General features: G+C 35.7%; 1 protein-coding gene across 3 annotated transcripts; it reads left to right on the top strand.

Annotated features, from left to right (window-relative positions):
- The first annotated feature begins 782 nt into the window (after nucleotides 1–782).
- On the top strand, nucleotides 783–13166 carry LOC125656252 (uncharacterized). Of its 3 annotated transcripts, none has more exons than XR_007363078.2 (5): nucleotides 783–1492; nucleotides 3861–3964; nucleotides 7019–7297; nucleotides 8422–8613; nucleotides 8749–9255. XR_007363078.2 is itself a non-coding variant. In XM_056144686.1 (5 exons), exons 1-5 carry the CDS (start codon nucleotides 6557–6559, stop codon nucleotides 9371–9373), a joined length of 696 nt encoding a protein of 231 aa, XP_056000661.1. In that variant the 5' UTR covers nucleotides 5757–6556; the 3' UTR covers nucleotides 9374–10667. The 3 variants fall into 3 exon arrangements, 1 of the variants encoding a protein (XP_056000661.1); XR_008797088.1 differs by lacking the exon at nucleotides 783–1492 and adding an exon at nucleotides 2756–3159 and having other exon boundaries at nucleotides 8749–13166; XM_056144686.1 differs by lacking the exons at nucleotides 783–1492; nucleotides 3861–3964 and adding exons at nucleotides 5757–6605; nucleotides 9324–10667 and having other exon boundaries at nucleotides 8749–8874.
- The last annotated feature ends 1669 nt before the right edge of the window (nucleotides 13167–14835 follow it).

Genomic DNA, 14835 nt, shown 5'->3' with positions numbered 1-14835 from the left:
ACAGTTCCAAAATATATTTAAACACTAGCGCTTTCTGGATTTTAACATCCATCCTCAGGTGAATAGTATACAAATTAATAACTATATTCACCTGAGGATGGATGTTAAAATCCAGAAAGCGCTAGTGATTTAAATATATTTTGGAACTGTATATTTTCCTGCTTTTTTTATTGAATTATTTTGACTGTGTGATATCAACTCTTTCTATTTGGATTATATATATATATATATATATATATATATATATATATATATATATGGGTGGGTAGGTGGATGGGTGTGGGTGGGTGTGCATGTACAATGTATTGCTGTTCCCAGTACTCCTCATACATTTTTACGCAATAATTGGTAGTGTCCTGTAGATGTCAGAATTTTCAGTTTCACTCTGGTGCCCAAATTGGGGTAGAAAACGATGGTTTGTCTGTAAAAACCCTGGTTACTAGAACTCCTCTTCCAATTTACGCTCTTGGGGATCCGGGTTAAAATGGGTCCTAAGTATATACCCCTTGCTTGTCGTAAAAAGGCGACTAAATGGGGCGGTCCTTTGAATGAGACAGCAAAATCCGAAGTCCGTGTTACAGCAGGTCTGGCACTATAAAGAACCTTCCCTACTCAAAGGCAGTAAGCTCCGAGCATAGATCTAATGCAGTTCTCAACCGGCAATGGTGGCTGCCTGTCTCCGTATAAGTGAAAAATCCTCTAGCGGGGCGTTAAACGATATACAGTTAATCCAATTTAGACAGTAGCTAAATCACCTTTTGGAAAATTGATTGATTGTATATTGTTTAACGTCCCGCCCGAAAATTTTTCACTCATATGGAGACGTCACCATTGCCGGTGAAGGGCTGCAAAATTTAGACCTATGCTCGGCGCTTAAACGGCCTTTTAGCAGGAAGGAATCTTTTTCGTGCTACACCTACTGTGACTCGGGGCCTCGATTTTTGCGGTTTTATTCAAAGGACCGCCCTATTCAGTCGCCTCTTACGACAAGCAAGGGGTACTGAAGACCTATTTTAACCCGGGTCCCCACGGGACTCATTTTGGAAAATAATTGGTTGTGTCCTATGTGCAACAAGAAGATATTTGCTTTAAGGGTTGGAATCTCAACAATGTTAAAGATATTTGAACAATAAAGAAATAATGGAGGTCGGGATGATCCTGGGGCACTTGCCCATCGGGATACTCAATGTTTTTTTTTTTTTATATGTGCAGCAGGAATATATATGGTTTAGGGGTCAACACCTCAATTGTTTGGTTTTTAAAAAAAATATAATTCAGCAATTATGATATAGGCCAATATAACACTCGATGAAAGGTGAATATAAAGAACAGTGATCAATCTCATACCTTTTATATAGGAAATATACCAAATCGAGAGTTGGACAAACACGGACCCATGTACCAGAGATGGGATCAGGTGCCTAGGAGGAGTAAACATCCCCTGTCGACCAACTTCATAATGCTTCTTGACAAATGGAGCAGATTATATTTGGTATATAGTACATTTAAAGGCAAACACTTGCGTGCAGTTATCACATACTGTCTAAAGATAGCATCTACATGTAGTTGTTTTTTGTTTCTTTAGAAAAAATATCTTTTTACCCTTATGTTGCCCCCCTGAAACCGCACATACATATGTATATCATATTCCAAAAAAAATTAATTGGTTCCTGCTTAAGATAAAAAAGGATTTTATATACCAAATACCTGAATATACATATTTATGGAGCGTCAAATTAACATAAACTCAAATAATTGAAGATATGAAGATATTTTTCTATTATTTGAAGATATCATCAATTTAAGTATAAATCAATTATCGCTCTCATTGATGTGCGAATCAAATCAGTGTTGCATCAATTCAGTTGACGAGAGCAATGAATGATTTGATGCGCGCATTAATTCAACTGATGAAAGCAATAGTAGATTTGATGTGTACGTCAATTCAGTTATTGCTCTAATCAATATTACGCAAGGTCGTAAATACTGAGTTAGCGGAACTCTCTTGTAAAGAAGTCCGGAAAAGCGTGTCGATCTTGGGCATTTTTTGTTTATTCAAAACATGGCATCGGAAGACGATTTAACCTCCATGTGCTTTCCACAATTAAAAGCATTTTTAAATGAAAGGTGTGTAAAAACGTCTGGATACAGGAAAAATGAACTTCTGAATTTAGCTCGCGAAGCTATATATTTTGACGCAAGCTCTTCTCAGCTTTGGGAATTTCCTGGCCTATGTGGGGAAAAATCCACCACATTTCCATCTAAATATATCAGTTGTGGATATTTCTGCGTATTATGTTTCTCTTTTGAATCATTACTACAGTCTACTGCAATGCAATGATGAATCGATCACGACAAAAGTTGCAGAACTGGTATTATTTACCAACATGCCCAAATTCTCGCATACTCTGGGTCTCGTGAGACTTTGAAAGGGGAAAGTAAAATTTAAAACCAAGACGGAAAAAGTAGTCGCGATCTTGCGTACATCAATCTGGTGGAAAGATTGCTCGCCAAATTTAATTTGGAGCTCGGTATGGATGATTTGATGATCTCTTTTAAAACAATTTTGAAGAGATCTTTTATTTAAATTGTGTGCATCAAATGAATTGATGATTTCTTTCAATAATTGAAGATATCTTCAATTATTTGAGTTTGTGTTAATTTGCGCTCCATACAAATCCCAAATGCTACACTGTAACATACGTTCACGTAATATATAAGTATCGACGAGAGGCAAAGATGCAAGTGCTTCAGAAATGATCCGCTAATGGAGGATCTGAGAGCAAACAAGACTTCACTACTTTCGGAAGTTGTTTAATCGAACTTTTTGTTTGGAGTTTTAAAAAGTATACCTAAGTATTTAAACAGATCGATAATCATGTTTCACAGTTACAAATTTTGCTCCCATTACCTACACCGATTTCAAGATCCCAGTTAGCAGTCATTGTACACAGCAATGACCAGTATGCTTAACACGACAAACAATGCCATATTACCAACATACTGTAATGATTCCGGATATTTGAGGTACGACCATGCGGAGTTCTCAATTAGTCACTTTACATCACGTGATCTTATTTGTGTATAAATACCGAGATTCCGCATTCGTCCATGTCATTTGTTGCTAGAGTTCAGCAGAGAAAGGAAGAAGAAAACAGTGTAAGTTTGTAAATTAAATAAAGTACAATTCCTCGCCTGTTCTTACAGTTAGAGAGTAAATTTGGAAGGCCATCAGAAGTCTGGCCTGCCACGAAGAGGTTGACCTCCAGTAAAGAGGCTAGCCATAGTTTGTTTTCTTTGGTGTCGTCCGCATTGGCTGAACAGACCGTCGTCCAGGCCGCTATACTCATTGTCCGTCCTGAATAAGGCATCCCACAGTGAGTGTAGTGGTTGAAGGGCTACCACATACACTGTCCGCCCTGAATAAGGCGTCCTACAGTATATGAGGTAATCCGAGGGCGACTGGGCTCTACATTTTAAGTTAGCACTACCAGTTTATCGTTGCTTGCCTCTGATTGATATAGTGATTCTCTGTTTGATTATAATTAACCTAGATAAGGTTAGGACATATTTGTATATTTTGGCAGTCCACTAAAATCATACCAATTAGTTTAAATTGTTATTGTTGAATACCCCAAACCCTGGAATTGACCAGGTACGATCACAGAATTTAATGTAAATACGTTACAATACATGTATGTAGATCTAGATAAATGTTGAATTCAAGTTCATTCATATGTTCAGTCAATAAACTACGTTTAAAAAAATCAGTGATCGAAACATCAGGTAGGAAATGAAATGTATGGAAGCTTGGTTCTTCATGTAAACAATTAAATTTGAATTATATTCTCTTTTCAAAGATAATGTTTTGGTTGTGTCACGTTTGAATGGAATTGATGACCGGAAGATGCCGGAGAAACTTCGATAAGAACTGGTTACTGTTGTCTTCGGCTCAGGTGCGCTGGTAAGGATAGAATAATTTTTATTCCGCGTGTAGGACGTTTCCAGGCCTTTTTACGTTAGATAAAGGATATCATCATTATTAGTAGAAGCCCATGCGCAATAATTAAAATGCAGTGCAAATAAGATTAAATCATACCTAAATTACTTTTTTAAAATCCCTTTAAAATATATCTCTTATTCGATACAATGAAAAGTGAAGATAACGAACAGTGACCAATCTCATAAATCCAACAGTCCTGTGGGGACCTGGATTAGAATACGTTCTCAGTACCTCTTGCTTGGCGTAAAAGGCGACCTTTGAATGAGACCGTATAAATCGATGCCCCGTGTCACAGCAGGTATAGCACGATAAAGATCCCTTTGCTCAAAGGCCGTAAGCGCCGGGCATAGGCCAAACTTTTGAAGACCTTCACCGGCAATTGTGACGTCTCCATATATGTGTGTAAGTGAGAGATTCTGGAACGGGACGTTGTGCACAATATACAACCAAGCAACCATAAATCCCACAAAGAATACAAAATTAAGAGTAGGGCAAACACGGACCCCTGGACACACCAGAGGTGGGATCAGGTACCTAATAAGAGTAAGCACTCTCAGTTGGCCGGTCATACTTGTCGTGAACCCTCTATCTTGATAAGGCAAAAAGAGTAACCCGTAGTCAATATCAGTATATAAAGAACAGCCTAACAATTGCTATGATATACACCAGACAGCATTAAACCCAACGACAAGCTGTAATTGAAAATAAGATCATTATAACGACTACATAATTTGCTAAATGCTGGCTTCAAAGAGATTGTTAAAACCCCTGTAACATCAACGTATTTGTCAGTAGCTTGCCTCGATTTAGAAATTGATCATACACAGAGCATGTGCTCGCATATCGAATCAGTTGGGAGATATAAATACCATTTGCAGGTGATAATGGAATATTGTCACGTAAACATGGGAAGTCTGACGATGGAGATGCTGAAGTCACCCTGTTTGTCATAAAGTTGAGTTGTCAATTTGCTGTTAACACAATATTATATATTCAATAAAATATCCAAATATGACGCAGATATGCAACACCCTGTGTTGTTTATTATTTCAATATTTTTAGACTAGATGGAATCCACATATGAATGAAAATGAATATTGCTAATAGATCGATATATATTTCATTTTTCGGAAAGAATGGTCGTGTAAAGTGATGAAAAGTCACACATTTTAATGCTATTTATTTGAGGAAAGTTTTCTGATTTCAAATTTACTGAAAGTATTTGTGATTTTTTTAGAAACCACATTTGATTTGCACTAATTTTCGTATATGTTTTGGTACAATATATCTTAAGTTTCTCTTTCAAAACAGTCGTTATAGCGATCTAATTTGCCAGTATGACCTATCATTGGGTCAAATGCTGTCTGACGTGTTTCATACCGATTGTTAGGCCGTTCTTGGCACACTGATTTTGACTACGAATAACTCCGTTTACCTGATCAAGATATAGGGGTCACGGCGGATGTGACCGGTCGACAGGGGATGCTTACTCCTCCTAGACACCTGATCCCACCTCTGGTATGTCTAGGGGTCCGTGTTTGCCCAGCTCTCTTATTTGTATTGCTTATAGGAGTTGTGAGATTGATCACTGTTCGTTATCTTCGCCTTTCATATATAACATTTAATCATCGGTTGTCATGGAAAAGGGGGAAATAGTGAGGGGGTACGTGGGGAATGAGGCAGGACTAGAGAGAATGGGGTGGGGAGAAAAGGAGACGGAAAATAGATGGAAGACGATTAAGAAAAAGCATCACTAGCATCACTTCCCGTCTGTACTGTATGGATATATTTGCATTGGTTGTGAAGATTTCTTTGATGTTTTACTTCAAACAATCTTAGTGCAAAGTCCAATTCTAGATTTTAATTCATACTTTGAAATTCTGACAATTATTTTTTTAAAAGATAAACTTGTACATTTATTACGCATGCATGATGGTTGTGAATATTATTTTACTTTGATTCTTCATTGCAAACACAGGGGATGAATAACCGAAATCATGCAGTCACGACAATGCATAGTGTTGATGAAACCTCTAAATTTCGCTGAGAGTTTTAAAAATAAACTTTTAAATTAAATATGACTATATAGGTAGATACTGGAACATCTATACGATAAATAGATTGTCGTTTTGTTCATTATATCAAGATAAATTACTACCCTTGTGAAAGAGCTAAACAGAAGTCATTTTCCGTCCAACAATCAACTGACAGGATGCATCAATGTTTACCATCAACTGACATGATGCATCAATGTTTACCCCTGATGGCGTCAAAGGAAGACAGACATTGACTTAAAATGTTTACTACTGATGGCGGCAAAGGAAGACAAAACATATTGATTCCTCTGAATCGAAATCCAATATCTGGATAATACAATCTTAGAACCCACGGTACAATATATAATAGATGCCTTCAATTTAGATTTTAGTACGAGTGTAATTTTCATGCCTCACATTTGTGCCAAAGTAGTGGGATTTCAATTTTCTCACTGCATCCAATCGGAAACACACCCATCGCAATATATCTCCCATCATAGACCATTTATCGGTAGTGATGTTCATCGACATTTCCACAATCTTATTCTGGATAATTTGTGATAACGGTATGTTTTAAGAATGAATGATGAAATGTGATAAGAATATACTTGAACGAGTTCCCCCCGATGGTTTCAATATACATACATATAACCTACTTTTAAAGGTATCATATGTATGTGTATCATACCAGAGAAAACTATTTTGAATGAAAACTGGCAAAAATATAAAATGATATTTAAAAACTTTAAGGAAAAAATGCAGTTTTAGTAGTACGTAGTATGGGGAAAGAGATGGAATCCTTTGTGAGATTTGAACTTTTGATTGAGGATCAAACGTGAACCCACTGTGATACCAGTCTAAACATAATAACAAAAAATGTCTTGGGTTTTAACAAAAAATTCACTCGAAAGGAAGTCGGCATTATGACGATGTGTTATAATTACATGCAACCTTTAATGATTTGCTTCCATTCTTTTAGCGGTGAATGGTCATGCCTCACAACAGACAAAGTTTCGACGACAAATTACTACAACAGGGAACCTGACCATTTGGAATCCGCCATTGTCTTCTCATGTCGTGGCTGATTTGATATCCTGCTTTAATGCGTGCCACCATTCCATTCAGTGTTTCTCGGTGTTTTTCGATGAAGATAGTTCCAACTGTTCTATGTTTAGCGGGACCAGTGAAGTGGACGGATTTGTTGATAACCAGCAATATTTCATCGTTGTCAACAAAGTATTCCCTGCGGAATTTATTGGTGAGTTTATAAAAGTTTTAAGAATTATACATTATCTGTTTAACGAATTTTATATCAACGTAAAATTAAAAATCGCTTTAATTTCTCAGTCATTGTACTGAACTGCTTTATTAGGTAGCAGGGGACAGTTCCCTTTGGTTCTGAAACATGTGGATAGGGGTATACATCAAAGTCAGATTATGACAGACTAATGAAAAATCATATTTCCCTTTTATGTCAATACTTGTATTTCATATTGGTGTAGTTAATAAATTGTGACCCTAAATTACATCTAATCTATAAATACTGGTGCTGGTGCACAAAACATGCTCTGAGCAGGTTCCCCTTTTTTGCTTTGATTTTCTCTCATTTGGGCTAATCAGCACAATCCCCACACCATCACAGTACCAAACATGGGGATTTAGACACAGTGCACAATCAAGAACCCTATCTGCCCTTCTCAAAAATCTACCTTTCATATGGGGCCATCCACCTTCCCTCTCAGCTACAGATCTTTTGCTGGACCATGCATGTTTTCACCGGATTTCATCAGCAACTGACCACATGTCTTAGTTTCGTATTTGCACCCATCTATATGCCAGGAATCATGGTGACACCTACATATTGTATATCAACATTTTTATGAAGCACTCAGCTACATTTGACAAGCATCCTAAATTTATTGTATACATTTTTACACATGTAATAGCACTTCAAATATGGGGTATTTCCATTTTTTGAAAAAGTTGACCGGGTCTATAGTGCGAAACTGTCCCCTGCTACCTTAGCCGGACAGTATAGAGAATATCTAGACTCTCTTCAAATTGATAGGACGTCTCCATAGGAGTGAAATATTCTCGCGCGGGAAGTTTAAACAATATACAATCAACCAATCAAATTAGTACATGTAATAAGTTTTAAATTTACCAATCATGATAATATTGGCATCAATGCGGATGTCCGTGTAAAACAATATACATGTAGCATTCTGCAAACGGTTGATCCAAATGTGTTTGACAGAGCAAAGCAAAATAATTTGATATTAGTAGAATTATTCGTGTACATTGTATATATATTATTACGTCTTCTTATATTCTACAAATACATATGTGCTATACTTTGGAATAATTGTATTGTTTTTAAAGACCATGCAAATCGTCTGTGCTCTGGAAACAATTCAGGATATTTCTTTGATGCTGCTGTCCCAATTTGTTACAAAATCAGCACCATACCAAGAACGAAAAAGGAAGCTGTTGATTTCTGTCAGGAATCAGGAAATCACCTACTGAGAATAAAAACAGACAAAAAGCAAAAATTTGTAGAGGATTTGAACTTAGGTGAGACTGGTAAATTTACAAAAGATAGATATCATTATTTGAATTCCGACTATTCTTTATCATGGGGTGGGTGGAGATCGCAGATTAGCATTTAGGGGTCGTAAAACCAAAATGAATATATACATATACTTTCAGATCATGATTCAAAATACCGCATTGATGGTGAGAAAATCGGCGCCGAATGGAAATACTCTAACGGTGAACGCATTACAAAGTTTTATTGGTATCCCGGAGAACAACAGGAAGATAAAAAGTCTATAGGTTTGAAATATAATTACAAAGGAAAATAGGATAATATACATTCTGGTTATCTGCATAGATGTGTATGTGAAAAAGACATCGAATGATGAAAAAACAAGTACTGTTTTGTGTTTTTCATGGTTAGAATATATTACGCGTATGTATTAAAGATACGTCGGATATGGGAGGTACACTCTTTTGAGAGAGAGATTTTGATTAATACCTGCTAATTCATGTACTTGTTCATCAAGTTGTTGTGTAATCTGTCGAATGGTTGATATAATTTTCGAATTGATGATACCATGGATTCATTAGTAAATTCAACACCTGCTCTGCTTGCAATAACGATGTCTTCAAGTATATCAATGAATGCAGTGAAAAGAATTACAATGTACATACACGCAATTGAATTAATGCGAAAGGGAGAGAGAGCGAAAATCGCAATTATTGATATTAACCATTCGTTGTAGGGCTCACGGCGGGTGTGACCGGTTATCAGAAGACGCATCCATTCATTTGATAATATCTACATTTCCAGTGGATTTTTTTTTTACTAATTGTAACGGTAGCAATTTCCTCATGAACGCTCTTTAGTAATAATCAATGTGCATATGGATCTTGATAAATATAGTAAATTCCTTTTTGATGGTTGGAAATTCAAACAGAAATGATAGGATGATCTAGATATGATTTGAAAAAATTGAAAATACATGGAACGCTTTCAGTCATACAGAGACATTACAAGCTGTATGTAAGGTGCCAAAAATGTTAAACGTATATGCTGCCAACTGTGTTTTTACGGTCATATCCGAATGAAACGTCACTTGATTCCACTTATACTGACGCTTGTGGGATAAAATCCTATATGTTGAATGTTTGAGATTTGACTTGGCACTGGGATCGCGAATCGAGCCCGGGACCTCTCATTTGTGGCGTCGCTGGTGTAGTGGTTAAGCCGTCAGACTCTCGACCGAAAGGTCGTAGGTTCGAGTCCTGACCGCAGCAAGGCCGACGTTGTGTCCTTGGGAAAGGCACTTTACATGAATTTCCTCACTTCACCCAAGTGTAAAAGGGGTAGCTGGCTATATACAGTGAAAGATATTGTTAGAATGTTAGTGCTCTAGCGCTTGTAACGGCAGCTTACAATGTATGCTTCCTAGGAGGCTGAGAAAGTTCTAGATTGATATAAGGTCTGCCGGGGTAATAATACATTGTAAAGCGCTTTGAGTAGCATACGCTGGAAGAAGCGCTATATTAAAAAAAACAACAATCAATCAAACCAATCATTTGCGAAGCGAGAGTTTTAACCACTAGACTACCGGTTTTGTTTGGTTGAGTATATCGAATTAGAAAATAAATAGGGTTTTATAACATTTGAAATGAAGATAGAGAATTTAGTTTTTGAAAATTTAAAGACTTTTGACGTACATTGTGTTTATACTTGTTTTGATGTACACTGTGAATAAGTATACTTCTTTTGAGGTACACTGTAAATATACTTCTTTTGAGGTACTCTGTAAATATACTTCTTTTGAGTTACACTGTAAATATACTTCTTTTGAGGTACTCTGTTAATATACTTCTTTTGAGTTACACTTTAAATATACATCTTTTGAGGTACACTGTAAATATACATCTTTTTGAGGTACACTGTAAATATACATCTTTTGAGGTACACTGTAAATATACTTCTTTTGATGTACACTGTGCATAAGTATACTTCTTTTGAGTTACACTGTAAATATACTTCTTTTGAGGTACACTGTAAATATACATTTTTTTAGGTACACTGTAATAATACTTCTTTCAATGTCCTTTGTTTTTACGTTTGTGTCATTCCAAATGTAATAAAGAAAAGGGAGAAACATTTTGGCTGGACCGGGAATCGAAACCGGGACCCCTGTATTACTCGTCAGATGCTCCAACCACTGGACTTCCCAGGCCGATATCCACAGTCCATATAACCCCAATTATTACATTTTCCTCCCTCCTTAAATTGTATTCGCCCTCGAAGACACAACGTAAATTCCTTTTGCCCCTGGTAGGAATTTCACCTGGGGTGGTCATGACATCAAATGTAAAGAAAAGAAAGGAGAGAAGTTTGGTTGGACCGGGAATTGAACCCAGAACCTTTGCATTACTAGTCCGATGCTCTAATCACTGAACTACCTAGGCCGTTAGCCATTGTCCATATAGCCCTAACTGCTACACACGAAATTCTAAGATCAATAAAAATAAAATAAGTTGACATAGAGTAGCTTCTACTTACGAAACCACCCATTGAGTTTGTGAAGGGAGGAACTCTCTCTCTCTCTCTCTCTCTCTCTCTCTCTCTCTCTCTCTCTCTCTCTCTTCCACCAGATTAATTAACTTACGTAATTTGAATCGCCAGAACTTTCATTCAGACAAAAAAGAGAAAGGAACACACATATTAGTAATATATTCGTGAACATTGTGAGGTGTTTCGTCCCCTGGCTCCCTACACCGGCACGCAGTTTATGTGGCTGTAAATGGTAGTCAGATAAAAAAAAAAAAGGGGGGGGGGTGTCTCGGAGTCTCTACCATCGTTTTGCCATGTATAAACTTGAAATCTGAAGACTCCAGTCCTGTCTTATTTTCCTGGCTTGGATTTCTCTAAAAAAAAAATAATTCAAACTTATATCGCATTTTCTTCTATTTGAGCAGTCAAAATTTGAGTAAAATGTCAGACAAGTTTTGACAGAAGTTCTTTTCGAGAAATCCAGTCGTGACTTCCCTCTTCATTTGCTTAATATGCCCAAACAAGATCAGAAATATGTTGTTAAAATTTTAATGATACAGACACAAACACTTAATTAAAGATAAGACAGAAACGAGGTCTTGCATAATACAAAAAAAAATAAAAAAAAAAATACTACTGTATAAACAAGCTTAGACATTGAGAATCAGATGATACATGAACATGCTTAAGATGATACAGAAACAAGACCTTGGAAAATACAAAAGGAAGTTGAAGGTTAGATATAATTAAACAGCTCTAAGATAATACGTATTTTAAATACTTTTCACAATGAATATCCTTCTTATATTTTAGACAATTTTTTTTTTTTTTACAAAATCTCACAAGAACAACAAGATCTAGTCAACGTGTTCTGCTTTCAGTCAGACATATTTTCTTACAATAGTGTTAACGACTGGAACTCATTTCCACCAGCTGAAATTAATTCCATCAATAGCAAGTGTCAATTCAAACACTTTTGGACAAATTCCTGGTCTATGACTAATATGCTATCACATATGGCAAGCCCTTTTACTATTTATTCGAAAAATAAGATATCTCTTTAAATTAAAGAGATATCTCTTATTTTAAAGAGATATCTGTAAAATGGGAGATATCTCTTAAGATTAAAAGATATATCTCTAAATAAGAGATATCTCTTTCTCTTAGAGAGATATCTCTTTCACTTAGAGAGATATCTCTTTTACTTTTAGAGATATCTCTTACAACTTAAAGAGATATCTCTTACACTTAAAGATATATCTCTTTCACTTAAAGAGATATCTCTTTCACTTTAAGAGATATCTCTTTCACTTAGATATCTCTTATACTTTGAGAGATATCTCCTTCACTTAAAGATATATCTCTCTAAGAATTCCTAGAGATATATCTCTCAAAGTATAAAAGATATTTCTCTAATCGTTGAAAAAGAGATATATCTCAAAGAGAAAGAGATATCACTTTTGCAATATTTTTATTAGTTTGAATACTTAAGGAATTCTCCCTAAAACGGAACCCCGCCAAAGCAAATCTTAGCATGATGGCTGGGGTGTTGCTAAAACGCAGAACGGGAAATGGAACGGAAGACGGAAAATATATTATGCAATAATGTTATGATGAGGTCAACATTTTGCAAAATCAAAAGGCTTACTATGAACAAGGGATGCAGAAATTACAGAGAGAACAGGAAGTCATCCTCAGAATCCACCATTTCATATTGATACCTCATACTAATGCATTATAATGTATTTTTACACGGTGTATTTTGTGGGTAAATGTACCAACAGGCGCTTGCTTAATAATTTGCATAGTAAGTTTTAATAAAAATATCAAGCAAGCGCCTGTTGGCACCATCTTTTTTTTCCGGCTTTGTCATCCCTCCTCCCAGATTTTGACAGTATGTTGTTTCACAAATGAAGAAAAAATAAATAAGATAACATACTGAAAAAGACTTGAATTATAATTGAACCCCTTTCAAATTCTATTACTTTATTCTGGCTGGTATCGTAAGAAAAAAAATTACGAGCCCATCCAATGAATAAAAGGTACACCCCCCCCCCCCCCAAAAAAAAAACCCAAACAACATTGTAAAATATAAAAATAATTTTTTAAACAATTTACCCCAAACATAGCCTTTTTAAATCGAACGTGCTTTTAATCAAACTACATATGTTTAAGATAACTGCATTTGAATTTAGTTCTACACCTGGTAAAATATACATTTATGCATCATATCAAATTTTAAAGCGAACGAGTCCAGTGAAGATAAAAATTTTACCTCATTTGGGATGAATCTATGTGAAAGTTCGTACATATATTCTACAGATTAGTGTTGAAACTGAAGAGATACAGCAGGGAAGAAAGATTGAAACAAAACCAATGCAAACTAGAGTGAAGTTTACGACCAATAGTAAGAGGAATTAACAGATTTATTTCATAATATATGAAATAGCTAAAAAGCTAACACAGAATTTATGCTTGAATGGAATTAAACGTCATCTCATTATTAATCCAAATGCTAAGCTATACAAGTATTTAGTTTAAAAATTAACTGCCAGAAGTCCTCCCTATTTAGGATTGGAGTGCTGCAGTTACTAAGTCTCCTGTTATTAAAAAATAATAAATCAAACACAAGATGTTTAACTTGTTGACTAAATAAGATCATGAATTATTATTGTTTTATACATATCACACTCCCTGTTGTAAGTACACACATAGGCTTACACGGTATTATGTGTAAATATATGTACATGTGCGTTAATGACGTTTTGCCACCGGGGGGGGGGGGGTATAAACCACGTGTGTTCTTTTCATTCTCTACCCATAGGTGTCACTGCTCCCTAACACCTCTGTCAATACCGAAATTTCTAAATTCTTGTAAAATGCAAGTGTAAATTCTTATACTAACGTTTAACTAAATTCGCTTAATCAATTTATGATGCAAAATTTTAAGATAAAGCTGTTTTATTGCTTGTAAACAATTCCCAAATTGTTGATTTTAATCGAAATGAATCCCCCCCCTCCCCCGGATTTTTACCGTTATCTTATCTACATTAATCATTCTAATTCTTAAATTCCATTCCATTCCGTTTTCCGTTCCGCGTTTTAGCAACACCCTAATGGCTGCAATCACGTGGGAAGATTTTGCTTTTACCGCATGTGAAATGTATACAGGTAACAAAAAACAAAGACAATAAATTGATGAAATATGCGAGCTAGACTAGATTTCGCCTCTCGGCAACTTGACAATGTTACCCCAACCACCTCTTCAACCTTTCCCGCCATTTGTACACTGGAAGTATTTTGCTTGGTTAAAAATTAGGGTTACATCATTTCAATGACAATGCAACAGGGAGAAGTCATTATGATCACCAGGGGGAAAATCTAAAGAGATATCTCTTTAGGTTAAAGAGATATCTCTTTTGAAAATTTAAAGAGATATCTCTCTAACTTAAAGAGATATCTCTTTTTACATCGATAGAGATATATCTCTTTATATTAGAGAGATATCTCTTTCTCTCTGAGATATATCTCAAAGAGAAAGAGATATCTCCAAAACGTAGAGATATCTCAATTGTTTAAAGAGATATCTCCCTAGCGTAAAAAGATATCTCTCTAACTTACAGAGATATCTCTTTAACCAATAGAGATATCTCTCTTATTTAAAGAGATATCTTATTTTACGAATAAATAGTAAAAGGGCTTGCCATAATCACATGTATTTC

This window comes from Ostrea edulis, chromosome 7 (assembly GCF_947568905.1).
Source record: "Ostrea edulis chromosome 7, xbOstEdul1.1, whole genome shotgun sequence".
Lineage (NCBI taxonomy): Eukaryota > Metazoa > Mollusca > Bivalvia > Ostreida > Ostreidae > Ostrea > Ostrea edulis.
The sequence above is the reverse complement of the archived record's forward strand: the minus strand, read 5'-3'. Positions and strand labels throughout refer to the sequence as shown.